The sequence below is a fragment of the Spermophilus citellus genome, assembly GCF_964194105.1.
Source record: "Spermophilus citellus genome assembly, chromosome: 11".
NCBI lineage: Eukaryota > Metazoa > Chordata > Mammalia > Rodentia > Sciuridae > Spermophilus > Spermophilus citellus.
In genome coordinates this window covers 98,850,461-98,867,930 of record NC_138192.1, presented here as the reverse complement: position 1 = coordinate 98,867,930, position 17,470 = coordinate 98,850,461, and the positions used below count along the sequence as shown (strand labels likewise).

General features: G+C 33.0%; 1 protein-coding gene across 5 annotated transcripts in view; it reads left to right on the top strand.

Annotated features, from left to right (window-relative positions):
• BOLL (boule homolog, RNA binding protein) overlaps positions 1–17,470 on the top strand; it is a 65,485-nt gene that overhangs the window by 40,708 nt on the left and 7,307 nt on the right. For 3 of the 5 annotated variants that reach the window (XR_014018036.1, XR_014018037.1, XR_014018038.1), the window contains one exon: positions 9,866–10,001. The exons of 1 other annotated variant lie outside the window; for it this stretch is intronic. Coding sequence is in view for 1 of the 4 variants with exons in the window: in XM_081261564.1 (XP_081117690.1) it covers positions 9,866–9,889 (24 nt within the window). In the remaining 3 variants the exon portion in view is untranslated. Of the gene's footprint in view, positions 1–9,865; positions 14,484–17,470 lie in introns of those variants that run through there. One more of the 5 variants, XM_081261564.1, reaches the window with a different exon arrangement.

Below are 17,470 nucleotides of genomic sequence, written 5' to 3'. Positions count from 1 at the left end.
CTTCACAGGTCTAAAAAAAACAGTTTTATTATGGAAGAATGAAAAATCCTGAATAGCCAAAACAGTTCTGAGCAAAAAGCAATGCTGGAGGAATCACAATACCCAATTATAATACAAAACTACAGTAAGAAAAACAGAATGGATCTTGCATAAAAATAAACCCACAGATCAGTGAAATAGACAACACAGAGACAAACTCACATATATACAGACATCTGTCTGATCCTTGAAGTCTCAAAAACACATCAAAGAAAAGACTTTTTAACAAATGGTGCTGGGAAAATCAGATATCTGTATGTAAAAGAATGAAACTAGACCCTTCTCTCTCACCCTGCAGAAGAGTCAAGTCTATATTGGTCAAAGACCTAGAAGTTAGACCAGAAACTTTGCAATGCTAGAATAAAACATAGGGTCAACACTCCAATATTAATTAGCACAAGCAACAGATTCTTCAGTAGGACTCCTAAAATTAATAAATGAGATAGCATCAAATTAAAAGACTTCTGCATGGCAAAGGAATAAATCAAAGAGCCTACAGAATGGGAGAAAATCTTCCAGTTGCTCCTCCAACAGAGGATTAATATCCAGAATGTATAAAGAACTCAAAGAACTTAACAGCAAAGTAACCCAATCAATAAATGATCAAGTGAACTAACAGATACTTCTCAAAAGAAATATAAATGGCCAATAAACACATGAAAAAGTGTTTAACATTTTTAGCAATCATTTACAAATCAAAACTATACTCTAGTTATTAGGATATCAGTCATCAAGAATACAAATAATAAATATTGGAGGATGTCGGGGGGAAGTACATTCACATATTGTTGATAGGACTGAAAATTAATACAATCACTGTAGAAATGAGGAAGATGAGTACTCAAAAGACTTGGAATGGAATCACTATATGACCCAGCTATTCTATACCTGGTATTTATCCAAAAGAACTAAAGTCAGCATACTATAGCAATACATGCATTCCAATGTTCATATAGTGCAATTCACAATAGTCAAGTTATGGAACCAGCCTAGGTGTGTCCATCAACAAATGAATAGATGAATAAAATGTGATATATACACACAATGGAGTTTTATGCAGTCATAGAAAATGAAATTAATATCATTTGCAGGAAAATGAATAGAAATGCAGAACATCATGTTAAGTGAAATAAGCCAGACTCAGAAAGTCAAGGTTCATGTTTTCTCTTGTATGTGGAAGCTAGAGAGAAAAAAAGCAAGGGAAAAGGGATCTCATGGCAGTAGAAAGTAAACCAATAGAGTAGAAAAAGGGAATCACATGGGGAAGAAGGGAAGGGTAAGGGCAGGGGGAGTACTGAGGAATGAACTGACCAAATTACATTATGTGCATGTATATTTCACAGTAAATCCCACTATTATGTATAATTATTATGTGCTAATGAAAATTTAAAAATAAAAACCTAAAAATGTATTTAATATACCTAGCCTACCAAACCTCATAGCTTAACAACACAGTACATTGTAGAGTATCAGTCATACCCTTGTTATTACAAGGCTTACTGTGAGTTGTGGCTTGGTGCTGATGACTGCCTATTCAGTTTCTCCTAAATGCACATCACTTTTCCACCAAGATGAGAATAAAGAAAAAAATCATAAGTCAAACCATTGGAAATCATTTGTTTATCCCAGCTCAATCAGAATCTCTAAAAGAATCTGATTAGGAAATTAAATTTTTAATTGTTCATAATTTAGTTGCTGCTCTTAATATGTAGAGTTACATCTTATTGCCTTTACTTTCACTAAGATATTGAAATCAAGTCTAAGTTGGCCCCAAGATATCCGAGCCAAATATTACATCACTATAGATACTTGAAATGTTAATGATAATATAATATAAAAGAAGGGGCCTAAATAATGCCCTGAACAAAAGGAGAAACATCCTTATTCTTGATGGTATTATATATTATATGTTATATTATATATATTATTATATAATAATCAAATAATTATATCTGATCTTTGAGTTCAAGGAAAAGAGATACTAAGATTCTGCATTGAGTTTTATTATTATTATTATTTTCATTGTAGGTGGACATAATACCTTTATTTTATTTATTTATTTTTATGTGGTACTGAGGATCAAACCCAGTGCCTCACATGCGCTAGGCAAGTGCTCTACCTCCTGAGCTATAATCTCAACACCCTGCATTGAGTTTTAATCTAATCCAAAGACATACACGTGTGTACACACACTTCAAGAGTCTGTGTATTACAATATAATTTGTTTCCCTTATAATCTTTTATGTATTTTATGTAGTTAAGAATTTTATTCTAAGAATAATTCTGATAGGCCACAGGAAACTGCCAAAAGAGCCCATAGTGCACATACATTAAAAAGTTAACATGCTATGCTAACATCACTTCATTTTACTGGTAACAAATTTTTATAAGGATAAAAATCTTTAGCTACATGTTCCTAATTCTAAAAGAGCTTTGTACTTCCATGCTGATTAAGGCAATTCAAATTAAGCAGTGATATAGGCAACAGGTTGATGAGTAATAATATCTGATATGGCAAATATAATTTACCACATTAAACAAATACAGAGTTCTACAACAACATTCTAACAAATGTAGCTTTCTATAAAAAGCATTGATAGTCTCAATGTCATAAGATCTTTATATCCTTCAAAGTATAAATTTTTTTAAAAGAATGAAATCCCATCATTTGCAACAACATAGGTGGAACTAGAAATCATTATGTTATGTGAAATAAACCTGGCATAGAAAGACAAGTATTACATGATCTCACTCAAAAGGTAAAATCTGAAAGAGTTGATCTCATAGAAATTGAGAATAATCATGGAGGCCAGGGAGAGTATAGGTGGGGGAATGGTAAGGAAATGTGAATCAATGGATATTAAGTTACAGTTAGATAGAAGTGAGAAGTTCTGCTATGCTATTGCACATTAGGGTGATTGTATTAACCAATAATGTAATGTATATTTCAAAAAGATTGAAGGAGTTTGAAAGTTTTCACCATCAAGAAATTATAAATGTTTGAGGGCCAGGTGCAGTGACACTCACCTATAATTCATGGACTCGGAAGGGTGAGGCAGGAGGATTGCAAGTTCAAAAGCCACCCTCAGCAACTTAGTGATGCCCTAAGCAACTTAGCAAGACTGTCTCTAAATATAAAAAGGACTAGAGATGTGGCTAAGTGGTTAAGTGCCCCGGTACAAAAACAACAACAACAAAAAAAAAGAAATGATGTTTAAGGAGGTGAATGTACAAAATCTTATTTTATCATTACATAATGTATACATGTACTGAAACATTACATGGTACCCCATAAATATGTATACTTTTTAAATTTTTATATATCAGTTTAAAATAAACCAAAAAATCCCAAACAATAGATGGGCAAAATAATTAAACAGAGATGGGTTGGGGCTGTAGCTCAGTGGCAGAGCACTTGCCTAGCATGTGCAAGGCACTAGGTTTGATCCTTAACACCATATATACAAATAAAATAAAGGCATTCTGTCCATCTACAACTACAAAAAAAATTTAAATAATAATTAAACAGATGATTCTCAAAAGAAAAAAAACATAAGCAATCATCAAATATATGAAAAAACGTTCAATAGCCCTAGAATCAGAAATGCAAATCCAAACTACATTGAGATTTTATCTCACTCCAATTAGAATGTCAATCATCAAGAATAAAAATAATAAATGCCAGCAAGGATGTGGGGGAGGGGCTTGGGATATAGCTCAATTGGTAGAGTGCCTGCCTCACTTACACAAGTCCCTGGATTTAATCCCCAGCACCACAAAAAAAAAAAAAATGTGGGGGAATACACTCATACATTGTGGGTGGGACTGCAAATTAGTACAACCAAGTTTGGAAAACAGTATGGAGATTCCTCAAAAAACTATGAGTGGAACCACCATATAACCTAGCTATACACTTCTTGGTATTTATCCTGAAGAAGTAAGATCACCATATGAGACCAATACAGGCACATCAATATTTACAGCAGCACGATTCACAATACCCAAGTTGTGGAACCAGTACAGGTGCCCCTCAACAGATGAATGGATAAACTAAGTTATACACAACACACCATGGAGCTGTTAAGAAGAATGAAATTATGGCATTTGCTGGTTTAATAAATGGACAGAACCAGAGAACATCATGCTAAGTAAAATAAACAAATCCATAAAGTCAAGGGTCCACTGTTTTCTCTTATATGTCAATGCTAGATCAAAAGGGGATAGTGGGCGGGCAGGGATCTCATAAAAACAGAAGGGAACTCAATGTAGTAGAGAAAGGGGATAAAGGGGGAAGAAGGAGGGGTGGGAAAAAACGGAATGAAATTGACCAAATTATACTATGTTCATATATGAGTATACCCACTGAATTTCATCTTTATGTATACCTAATAAAGCATCAACTTTTTAAAAAATTTAAATAAATAGAAGAAAGACCAATAGAGTAGAGTAAGGAGAGTGGAGGGAAGGAGGAGGGGAAGAAAGGTGGAAGTACTTAGAGACTGAAGTAAAGCAAATTATATTCCACTCATGTATGATTACGTCAAAGTAAACCCCAATATTATGTATTGCTATAATGCACTAATAAAAACATTTTTAAAAATAAATTTTAATTTTTTTAATATTACAGGAAAAATTTTGATGTTTTTGTAGAGACATTAAACTTCCTGACAGTAAAACAATATATTTAACTAAACATAGAAACAAATATATAAACATATATCTAATTGTTATTTTTTTAATATTTATTTTATTAGGTGTAGATGGACACAACACAATGCCTTTTTTTTTTTTATGTGGTGCTGAGGATCGAACCCAGGTCCTGCCCATGCTAAGCAAGCACTCTACCTCTGAGCCACAATCCCAGCCCCTATCTAATTGTTCTTTGTAGTTTAAAAAGCAGTAATATGAGTAGCTTCTTCATTTTTACCAAAATTTTTATTAAACCATAATTTCTAATTTTGATTTTCATTTAATTAAGGAGCATACAATATATTTTGGAGGGGGCGGTAACTGGGGATTGAACTCAGGGGCACTAAGCCACGTGCCCAGCCCTGTTTTGCATTTTGTTTAGAGACAGGGTCTCGCTGAGTTGCATAGCACTCGGTTTTGCTGAGGCTGGCTTTATACTTGTGATCCTCCTGCCTACACCTCCCAGCCACTGGGATTACAGGTGTGTGCCACCACACCTGACAGGGAGAATCCAATATATTTAAGTTTGGTGATTACTTCTCAATTTAAACTTGTCTTAGTTCAGGCTGCTATAACAATGAGGCCATAGATTAGGTAGTTTGAGCATTTGCTGGATGTGGTGGTGCACACCTATAATCCCAGTAGCTCAGGAGGCTGAGGCAGGAGGATAGCAGGTTCAAAGCCAGCCTCAGCAACAGCAAGGTGCTAAGCAACTCAGTGAGACCCTGTCTCTAAATAAAATACAAAATAAGGCTGGGGATGTGGCTCAGTGGTTGAGTGCTCCTGAGTCAATTCCTGGTACCTGCCCCTCCCTCCCAAAAAAAAGCACTTATTTCTCAGTTTTGGAGGCTGGGAAATCCAAGATCAAGGTTCCAGCAGGTCGAGTATCTGGTGAGGACTAACTTTCCAGTTTGTAAATGTCTGTCTTCTCATTATACATTGTGCAAGGCAGAGGGAAGAGATAGTGGAAGCAAGTGCTCTCTCTCTTTCCCCCCACCCCCCAAAAAAGCTCTTCCTTGTTTATTCTTTCAAGGACACTAATCCCATTCATGAGGGCTCCACTCTCATGACCTAATTATCTCTCACAGGTTCCACCTTCAGACATGGTAACACTGGGGATTCAGCTTCAATATATGGATTTTGAGAGGACATAAACATTCACTCTACAGCAAGAAAAATTCACTCTGTGCCTTATTTAAGGCACCTCATTAAGGTTTTCTTTCATAGGATTTCGCAAGTTCTCAGTCTAAAAATTTCTGTGCAGCCTTGAAAAGTTAAATGTGGAATCAACAAAAGAGCCCAAGCTTTTTAATCTTTGAGAACCACATGGTCTCTATCAAAACTACTCAAGTCTGCTACTATATTATAATAACAGCCACAAAAAAAATATAGACAATGACTATGGTTGTGTTTTAGTAAAACTTCATTTACAAAACAACCAATGGGACAGATTTGGCCTGCGGACCATAGTTTGATTACCCTTGAATTAATCCATTGTCTGATTAATGTATCGTCTTAAAGTAAAATATGAAACATAGTATAAATGGTTTAGTTATATTTCTTTTAAATCATTTCTTTTTAATATATATTTTAGTTTAATATATACTATTTGATCCTAAACCTCTGAACTATTCTAATGCTTATAATGCCATAAGTTCTTACTAAACAAAATAACCAGTTGGGGTAGGACAGGGGAGGTAAAAGATAATTTGAGATACTTATTAATTACTGTGTAAGGTAGGTAATACTTGATAGTATTCTGTATAAATTTCACATTTCTTTTATGGGGAAATCTATCTTATTGTACATTTTATTTTTATATACGTGTGTAACAATTATTTTCAATTATGTGTTTCCATTCTTTCATTTCCTTGCATTCTCAGTCTCTCATTCCTCTAATTAAACATTATGTTCTCATTTTTGCTTTCCCCTTAGAACACAGACCACTTAGATAGACACCTTACCTTTCAAAACATAAGATTCAATTGATCAGACCAAAATCTCTTACAGTATAGTTTTCTAAACATTTTTTGAATACATCTTTCCCCACCTTGAAAACCCATATGAGAGTAAGCAGTAGGATTTTGTATTCCACACTTTATTAAAAATATCTTAAATTTACCCATTTTGAATAGGCACAGGGAAAGAGTATAGAGAAGGATATTGTTTTCATTCCACATGAATTAGTATTTTTTCTGTATTGCAAACCATTTATACCACAGTAGTCCCCATGCTTATTATCCACAGGGGATATGTTTGTTCTAAGACCTCCCCAGTGGATGCTGGAAATCTCTAATAGTACCAAACCCTATACACACACACACACACACACACACACACACATATACACACACACATACACACTGTGATTGTTGATTTGATAACCAATAAAGCTACTAAATGACTAGACAGGTAGCATATGCAGCATGAATATACTAGTCAAAGGCATGATTTACATCCTGGGCATAATGGAGCAGACAATGAAAGATTTCATGATGCCACTTAGAACAACAAACATTTTAAAACTTAAATTGTTTATTTCTGGAATTTTCCATGTAATATATATTTTCAGCTGCTGTAAACTGAATGTAATTGAAAACATAGAAAGTGAAACTGCAGATAAGGTGGGATTTCTATACCTTCTAAGATATATTGCCAAGTTTGATGACTTCTTATTAGCCAAGTCCTATGGGTCTTGTGCTAGTTCTTATACTCTTAGATTCCCTTAATTCAATTTGCCAGCTGGCCTGTCGTCAAGTTTTATTAATACTGGGATGTGACTCTTTTTCCTTGCATTCAGTTTGATCTTTCAGTGTTATTTTCAGAAATTTATTTCTTCCTCTTTTATCAACTAATAATTATAGCACTATTCTCTTTGCCCTCTAAACTGTCATCCTAAGGGAGTTTTCCAGTTTTCATTTATATTTTACTAGTGTTTTAATTTGATGCCAGTGCTTGCTTCCTTACTTAATTCTAACTTAATCTTAAAGTATTACCACCTGGTTGATGGTTGCATCCTCCTCAAACTGAAGATCATGAGTACACAATAATCTCACATTTTCAGAATCCTCACTGTTGATCTGTTAGTCTGCCCATCAAACTTCTCCTCTAAAATAAAAACAATACCAGTGATTTATCTGTCTTCATGATCTATTTTGTACTGTTTTATACTATTTTATTACTGACATATCTATTTTATACTGTTTCCCCTTTTTTAGCTCAGTAACTCGATAAGCATGATAGATTTCATTTCTCTTCACTGCCAAATCCCTTTACAATGCTCTATTCTTTTCCAGTGGGATTACTATATATTTCTTTAAAACTTCTCCATTTTCAGTTTCCATGCTTTTAATCATGTATAAAATCTCAGATCAATTTTTTAATCTAAAATTAGTATTTTCCCTCTTATCGTTCTATTCAACTATCCACACCCATACAAACTCCTTAACATTAAATAGTATTTTCTAATTTTCCAGTATTCATTAACCTAAATTACTTGTATATGTATATAATCAGGCTAGCACTGATCCCTGTCTTCTCTTGAGCTTTTAATCAAGCAATAAATACATAAAACAGTTTGACTTCACTTTTCTTTCTCCTAAGTGAACTAGAATATACTGAATTATAAACAGCCAATAAGCTATGAGTAACTGACTAGGCATGAAGAGCTGTATATTATCACAGTAGATTTCATTTATGCAACAAATATTCTCACTAACTGCTTGCTAGTATTGTAGACACTGATAATAAATACAGAAGTGAATAATATTAAGTGGGAAATATTAACTGGGAAAGCCAGGCCACTCAATACATTAACAACCAGACAAGTTTGAACCCATAGGACCTGTGCTACTTCTCACGTGGTAGATACTAGCTACATGCAACTATTTAATTTCAAACTTAAATTAATAAAAATTAAATTTAAAATTTAGTTTCTCATTTGCAATTAGCCACATTTCAAGTATAGCCTCATGTGACTACTTACTACTGTATGTGACTTTGTAGATATAGAATATTTTCACCAACATAGAAAATTCTCTTAGCACTACTTTAAAGATATTGCAACAAATATGGAAAACTAAAAAGCTTGATCCCCTAAATAAAGAGCTAGCCAAAGTTCAGAGTGCCAAAAATGTAGTCTCTATGATCCAACTGACTTCTTTTTATACCTTTTAACCACAATTTATAATTATCTCTTAATAATTCTGGACTCAGTTGGGTATATCTCATTTGGGGTCTCACTTGTGGTTGCAGTTCATTGTCAGCTTGAAGCTGTAGCCATCAGAAGACTTGCCTAGGCTGTATGTCCTAGCAGGCACCCAAGGAATCTTCACACACACCAAAAAAAATCCCAGATGATCCAGATATATGGAATTACTCTATAGATTATACAGCAGAAGTACCTTACAAATAAATACCAGTCCGGACATTCCTGTTTTTTAGTTATTTTTCAGTTGTAGTGGGACACAATACCTTTTTTTTTTTTTTTTATGTGGTGCTGAGGATGGAACCCAGGGCCTCGAACATGCTAGGCAAGTGCTCCACCGCTGAGCCACAACCTCAGCCTTACCATTCCCATTTTGAAGAGCACTTTTGTGGGTTTTTTTTTTTTTAACAACTTTCTAAGTGGCCTGCCAAGCACTACTACTCTTAAAAAACAAGTTTTTTTACAAAAAGCCTTAAAAGTTACTCAATGTTTCTTCCCTATTTTTAAATTCTCTTGTGGGAGAGAGTTATGTTTTGTTCTTAAAATAGTAAAATGAATAAAATTTCAAATAGTACAGAAAAAAAACAAGTTTTTTAAACTCACCTGATAGAAGGAAATGTTATATAATACACTTGTAATTCATGGTGACATGTTCCTAATTTTATGTACTAAATATTATACTCTACACTAGACTAGAAATTCTCTAGTACAGGTGGTAAACTCTTGGAAAGCAGAGAGCAAGACTTTCTAAAGTTCTGGACTCTCCTAATAATCAGCTTCTCACTTCATAGCATCCAAATTTAATTAGTACCACAGGATCTACAAGTATTTAGTAAATGTTGATTGATGATCTACATTCATCTACTCTAACTTACTCCTTTTTTTTTTCCTGTTCTTTTTTTCTGATCTTATTTTCTCTTTACTTAACAGACAGTGTGGAGCATTCATTATTAAGACAATTGGGCAGCTCTAGTCCAGCTCAACTGATTTCTTGTCCAATGATCCTTGTGTGACCAAGATCCAGCTTCAAGGAACCGGCTAGAAGCTGCCCGTTGTGAAACTTAGGGTTAGTTAATAACTCACAATACTTTTTTATTCCACTATAAGCTGTCTAAATTTGATGAAATTTGCTTTTTCAGCTGTTTTAAAAAATTATTTAGGTAGATGTGATATGTTTTTTATGTGTTAATCTAACTGTAGTGACATTTTCTACATGTTTTATCCATTCATAAATAATAACCACATTGGGAATAGTGAGGTGTCTTTCATTTTCTCTGCTTTGTGTTATTTTTCTTCTCAGTCTTTTAGATACTATATTCCATATCCTTTTATATTTATTTTAATTAGGATAAGAACCATTTCTAATTCTAATAGAATTCTAATACTTCCATAACTTTAGAACATAGTATATTATTTAGCCTTTATGATTTAGTCTTATTACTTTGATATTTTATCATTTAATATGCTTTCATCTAATTTTTTATTTGTTACTGCTACTTCTTATTTAACTTTGCTTCCACTGTGGTTTTCAGAATTTAAATAGTATTTATACTTCTTTTATTATAACATCTTCTAAATATTAGAAATATTATCAACATGGTCAATATTCTTGGCTTTTCATGTGATTAACTGTATTAAATTTTTCTCTAAGGTTTGATAAAATACTGTAACCCTCCTATAACATCATCCATTTGATAACAAATTTTACATAATATAGATTTACATCATAGAATTTTGATAAAAGGGCTACCTCTAACATGATCCTGTAACATTGACTGACAGTCCACTATATTAATGTTCTTAGAATGCTTTACTCTTCTTACCACCTTATTTTTTACCAATATATCTATGTGATTAACTTTTAAAAAGACAATTAAATGTTTTCATAAAATACAAAATTATTTCTTGCACTAAAGGAAAACTTTAGGTTCCGACTCTAAAGCCAATTCATAATATAAAATTGGAATTGGAGTGGGGGGTTGTTGTTGAAAAGACACAGAACAAATCATAAGCATTTTTAATTACTAAAATTTCTGTAGTACTACAAGAAATGTCCCTTTTATTTTCATTTACAGTTCTTTCACTGAACCCTGCTTTTAGAAAAAAGAGAGGAAAGACTAAATATTGGCATGACCCTAATAAATTTAACTCTTCCCTGTCCTATTCCAACCCTAAATGTTTTCCATGCTCAGCAGCAGCAGCAGAAATGACAGGACATAAACCCTAAAGTTCTTTCCCAGTGAGTCAAATAGAGTGTTTTTTTTTTTTGAAACCATAATGAATATATTTGCCAATCAAATGGTTTCATGAGAATAGTAAGACCCTATGAATGTATACTAGCATACAAGGATCTCATGTACATTAATTACCCTCAGTTTTAGAAATGTAAATAGACTAATAAGTCCCATAATGAAATTTTGAAAGTTTTTGTTCTGTAAGTAAAAATATTATTAAACACTGATGTTAGAGATTTTCTTTTAATAGCACTCTCCTTAAGAACAAAAAAGTTAATGTTTTGATTTTCAAAATGTTAAACATGATGCTAAACAAATCCTGGACTGTTAATAAAAAATAATAATGTATTATTGGGCAAGGAATTTTGATAATAATTGATACCTAAGTGTGTTTTTTCCACAGTTATATGGAATATATGCACACACATAAACATTGTATACATACATATAGATTGTATGTGTACACATGCACATTTTATATGTACACACCCATATATAGTTCCTGCATGTATATTTTCTTAGAATTTATCTTTATTTTTGAGATTAGCAAAAACTTTGGACTTTTTTTTTTTTTTAGTTTTATGTGGACACAATATTTTTATTTTATTTCTATGTGGTGCTGAGAGTCGAACCCAATGCCTCATGTATGCTAGGCGATAACTTTTATCACTGAGCCACAACCCTAGCCCCCTTTGGACTTCATTGACAATCTAAATGTATGGATGGTATACGTCCTTTTTATTTATTTATCATTTATTTGTTTTTGTATTTGGTATTAAATCTAGAGCACTTAACCACTGAGCTAAGACCCAAGTCCTTTTTATTTATTTTTATTTTTTTGAGACAGGTTCTCCCTAAATTGCTTAGGATCTTGCTAAGTTGCTGAGGCTGGCCTCAAAATTGCAATCCTCCTGCCTCAGTCTCAGAGTCACTGGAATTACTGATGTGTGCCTCCATACCCATCTATCCATTCTTTTTATGGCCTAGTGTGATAGCCCTAACACATTACTTCTATAAACAGATGAATTAAGAGGATGAAAATTCTCACACACACTAAGTGAAGCCCATTGTTACTTTTCTATTTTTGTAGAATTTCATCAATCAATAATTTTGAAAAGTAAGTGTTTACTTACTTAATACCCATATTGAAAAGCCAATCTAAAGAAATTATCCAAAATTCACTGTTTTAAAGTGAAACAGATGATACAAATATTAGTACATGTACTAAAATCACAAGGTAATGACTTTGCAACCTGTTTTTCCAAAATATCTAATGCAACTGAATACAAAAGGATCTTGGAAAATTAAGACTTTAACTTCTTCTGTCAGCTGATTTCAGAAGGATGGCTTGGAAAGAGGTATGATTTAATTTATAACAGTTTTATAAATTTCCACCAACAATGGCAGTACAATATTTTTGAACAAATTTATACAACTATAAAATAAAGAATGGGGTCACAAAAATTCTTTGTATTTTTCCCAGAAATTCTGCTTACATAACATTAAAATACAGAATCAAAGGATTGAAAAGGACTTTAGGAGAGCATCCAAATTCAACTTAAGATATCATGCTTCAATGTGCTCTGTTGTTATAGTAAGTCAATGTCCCCTGGACCTATACTTTGACAAAATTTATTCTGGAATCCCTGAAGATTTAAAAAGGGCAAAAGAAAACTTTTTACCCAAAAGGTGGATATGAATAATGTTCATGCTGGTACTGTTTATTTCAACTTAATTGTTTCCATCTCTGTTCATACCTCCCTAAAAAGATGTTTAAGTTTCCATCCTTCCATGTTGAATATCACTCTGATTACCAGCTACAAGGGCTGCTGTTTGTTGGACCTGCTGTATATTTCTTGTCTCTTTGCTTTTATAGATTGCATAAATTTTGTATTTTCTACATTCTACTGGACCCTTTCAGAAATCAAGTGCTATTCAAGATTACTTGTTTTATTTCACATTGTCCTTTTTTTTATTTTCCCTTTCCATGTGACATTATCCTTCACTTTTCCATATATTAGTTTTGTGGTTATCTTGATATCACCCACTTTATGCCCTGTCAGGATCTGAAAATATAACTGGCATAAATTTCAAACTAGTGAACAGATAACTAGATAACAGACTTCTAATCTTAATCATTAGTATTAACTGCGAGGCGCAGTGGTTCACACCTGTAATATCAGTGGCTCAGGAGGCTGAGGCAGAAGGATATTGCAAGTTCAAAGCCAGCCTTAGAAACTTAAAAAGGCCCTAAGGAATTTGCTGAGACCCTGTCTCTAAATAAAAAATAAAATGTAACTGTGGTTAAGTGCCCCTGGGTTCAATCCCTGCTACAAAAAATAAAATATTATCAATATAATTGCCAAGGTTGATTATAGTTAACTAAAAATACATAGTAAAAGGCTGAATAGTTATTTTATTTAAAGTCTCACTTGTGATATATTTACATCTTATATTTTAAATGTGTAAACATTTTAAATCTCCATCTATTGATTTGTCTATTTTCCTCATTTGATAACATATTTTTTAGTTAAGAGAAGCCAAATTTTGATTATTTAATAATATTTTAGGGTGATTTTCTTAGTAAAGCTAGTATGTTAACCTCAGTTTTTCATTTCTATCAAGCTATATACCTGTAGAGTAATTGCTATTAGTATTTTAATAAAAGTGATATGGGTCATACACATCTCCTTGGTATATTTCGTCCCTTTGGAAAACAGAGGGTATGAGAAACAATCTCTCTATATAAAGAGTAGACTAAAGCCCTTCGTTTCCCTACCAACTTAGGGTCTTCTCCTCACTTCAGCCCTTTTACTTACTGTTTGCTCATCAGAGAAAATCTGGATGATCCTAGATTATCTTCTTCTGCATTTCCTCCTTTGTTAGATAAAACATCTCTTGTGGGGGAAATAATGCTTTTAGGAAATGATAGTTTTTTAGTATTACTTTATAAGACAATCAAGTTTCTTACCTGAAGTATAAAGGCTTAGAAGTAACTGTGCCTTACTTTTTAGCTTTTATTTTGTCCCATTACTTACCACTGGCAAGTTTTGTGGAAGTCTCTCTAAATCCTTGCCTCTCGTCTTTGATAGGCTTCAGTAGTTTAAAAAGCAGTTTTCCCATTGGAAAATTCCTAGCTAGAACCTAAACTGCACTCTTCCTATCCCATGAGTTGACTACTATTTCATGATTCTACTAGTTAACTCTTCAATCTGGGAAATATTTGGTCTACCCACCTTTCCAGCTTTTGTTTTTGTACCAGGGATGAACCCGGGGTGCTTAATCACTAAGCTACATCCCCAGTTCTTTTCATTTTTTTGAGATGGGGTCATGTTAAGTTGCTTATGGCCTTACTAATTGCCAAGGCTGGCTTTGAACTTGCAATCCTCCTGTCTCAGCCTCCTGAGCCACTGGGATTTCAGGCATGCACCACCAACTCGCAGCCCCTTCCAGCTTATTCTCCAAGTATCATATTCTTTTTTGAATCAGTTTTAAAAAAACTCAGTGTTCTGATGATGAGAAAGACCCACCTTCATTCTGACTTTTCCCCTTGCTAGCTACTAGACGTTTAAGAAACCTCTACTTTTATTTTGGGTTGAATTTCTCTAAATTTTTAAGGACTTTTGAGTCTTGATCTACCTAGTTTATTTAATCTTCTTGACTGAAAATGATAGAACTAAGGATATGTATTATATACCCATTATTTGTATATTGTCTCTCATCTTTCAAATAACCCAAGTAAGCACAGTATTGTTTAATATTAATAATTTTGCCCAATTCCAACCATATTACAAATGATTTAAACTCAAAGGATATTCCCATATTAAAAAATGCCCACAAGGAGCTAAATAAATTCTAGATTTGGAGAATTTCTCAAAAGCAGGAGAGGGGGGAGGAAGTATCCTTCTCTGCCTCAACTTTCCTAAGAAAAAATTAGAGACAATGCCAATTAACCCAAAAGGTTTAATCCAGTTTGGTAGAATTTTCAACAATATAACATAACTTGAAAAAAGTCAAGCAAAATGGAGAAAAGATATGTGGACTAAAAATCTAGTTTAAATGAGCTAATTTGTATTTAAGATTGCCATTCTTGTTTTTCACAACTTCTTTCCTTCTTCTATTTCTGAACCCCTTGGTACAAGTTTTTCAGTTTCCTAATAATAATACAGTAAACATTTTGTAAGTATGAAAAAGAGATCCAAGATAACTTTTGCTTGAATATGTAGTATTATAGCCTTTTAATCCTCAATTTGCTTTATACATTGCAAATATTATGAGACAAATTAAAGATTAATTGAAATGAAAGATATGTTAATACACATCCTTTTATATATCTATGTTTATTTTTTTTAAAAGGCTATCCTGTTTCCTCAAAGAATTTCATAGGTACACCCAAGACAACAATGAAATGCAGACATTTTGCATGGCACATAAGATTCATATTTATGAAGACTGGGACTATCACAGTCTGAGTTACCTCAGCATTTTTTCATCAAATGGAACTTGTAATATTTAAAGTAATAGTGTTTTTACTTCACTCATGAAGAATTTGAGATAAAAATGTTACTAAATTCCTCCTTAAGTGTCTCAGCATATTTGAATTTCAGATGCTCTGTGAGATACAGTTGTTTATATCATCTTTTGTTGTTGTTGTTTTTTTTTTAATCCAGTTGAATATAATCTGGATCATCTGAAACTTTAGGCTTTGTGGTAATGTAAGTTCCTTTATAGAATGCCTGGGTGATGGCGCTTTCTTTTATTATTCTCACACACATACCCACACACACATACACACACACATATGTATATATACATGCATGTATAAATATAAAACAGGATAGCAGGGGAAATGTATATTAATTAGAACAGACAATCATTGTAATATTACTCATTAACAAGCAGTGTGGAACCAATTTTAAGTGTCTGAACTAGGAGTTTCAGGCTACAGACAGGTTCTAATTTTTTTTTAATAATTTTTTAGTTGTAGATGGACACAATACCTTTATTTATTTTATTTTTAAAAATATTTATTTTTTAGTTGTAGTTGGACACAATACCTTCAGTTTATTTATTTATTTTTATGGGTGCTGAGGATTGAACGCAGGGCCTCAGATGTGCTAGGCAGGTGCTCTACCACTGAGCTACAACCATAGCCCCAGGTTCAAATTTTTTTAACGGATCAGATTTTGCACAGGGTTTTTTTAAACAGATATCATCCCATTCCTTTGTAAAGTATCAAGCAAGCAACCAATAAATCCCCACATGTAATTAATACATCAAAATTTTGTGGACTTATTTCTAGTTGGAAAAAAATAACCAATATTTAATTTGTGAGACAAAGAAAATTCTGAATTCCTTGTTAAGATTTAGCTCTTACCATATCAAATGTTTAACTGATGCTTCCCTACAGAATTGGAATAACTGTATTTCTGTGTGCACTGATGGTCTTTAAAACATATATTTAAGTTCATCCACCCACCCACTAGGAAATAAATGACTTTATTATCTTATTAAGAATCCAAGGGGCTGGGATTGTGGTTTAGTGGTAGAGTGTTTACTAGCATGCATGAGGCACTGGGTTTGATCCTCAGCACCACATAAATGTAAAATAAAGATATTGTGTCCACCTAAAAATTAAAAAAAAAAAAGAATACTGTAAAATTTCTGTTACTTCACAGTGCAGGCAGACCTGTTAGCCTGTGTGCCTATGAATATTATCATTTTCTAGTGTTATGATGTGAAAAAACATTGGAAAGCTTTAGATAAGATGATGTGTTTGGTTTTTAGACTGGACTTTCTTAAGTTAACTTCTTTAAAGACTCCGATTTGGAATATAAACCTACTACCAGACAACCCATTTAATCTACTTGCTGGCCTCTTTAAAATGACATTCTAAATCACTTTCCCCTTTACTTAAATTTTGTATACCCATTTCAGAGGTATACAGAGAATTCCCTTTCCCTTGTTTTTTTTTTTTTTTCTAAATATTCAGAATTTATCCTAAAGGTCATTTCTTCATATAAATCCTCCAGTTGATCTTCTTACTTTATTAAATATTCTTCAAATCAAATGTCTTCCTACATTCTAGGTGAAGGTAACTGACAACAGTTTTTACTGCCATAATTTAATATCAGAACATATAGTTTCAAAAGAATCTTGTTCATTATAAGTACAGTAATTTGTTGTTATAGTAAGACAGACTTGTAATTTGGGTCTATCTGAAGGAACATGTGTACTATTATAATTCCATCTTTTTGTGGTACTTGACATTGAACCTAGGGGTACTGTGCCACTGAGCTAT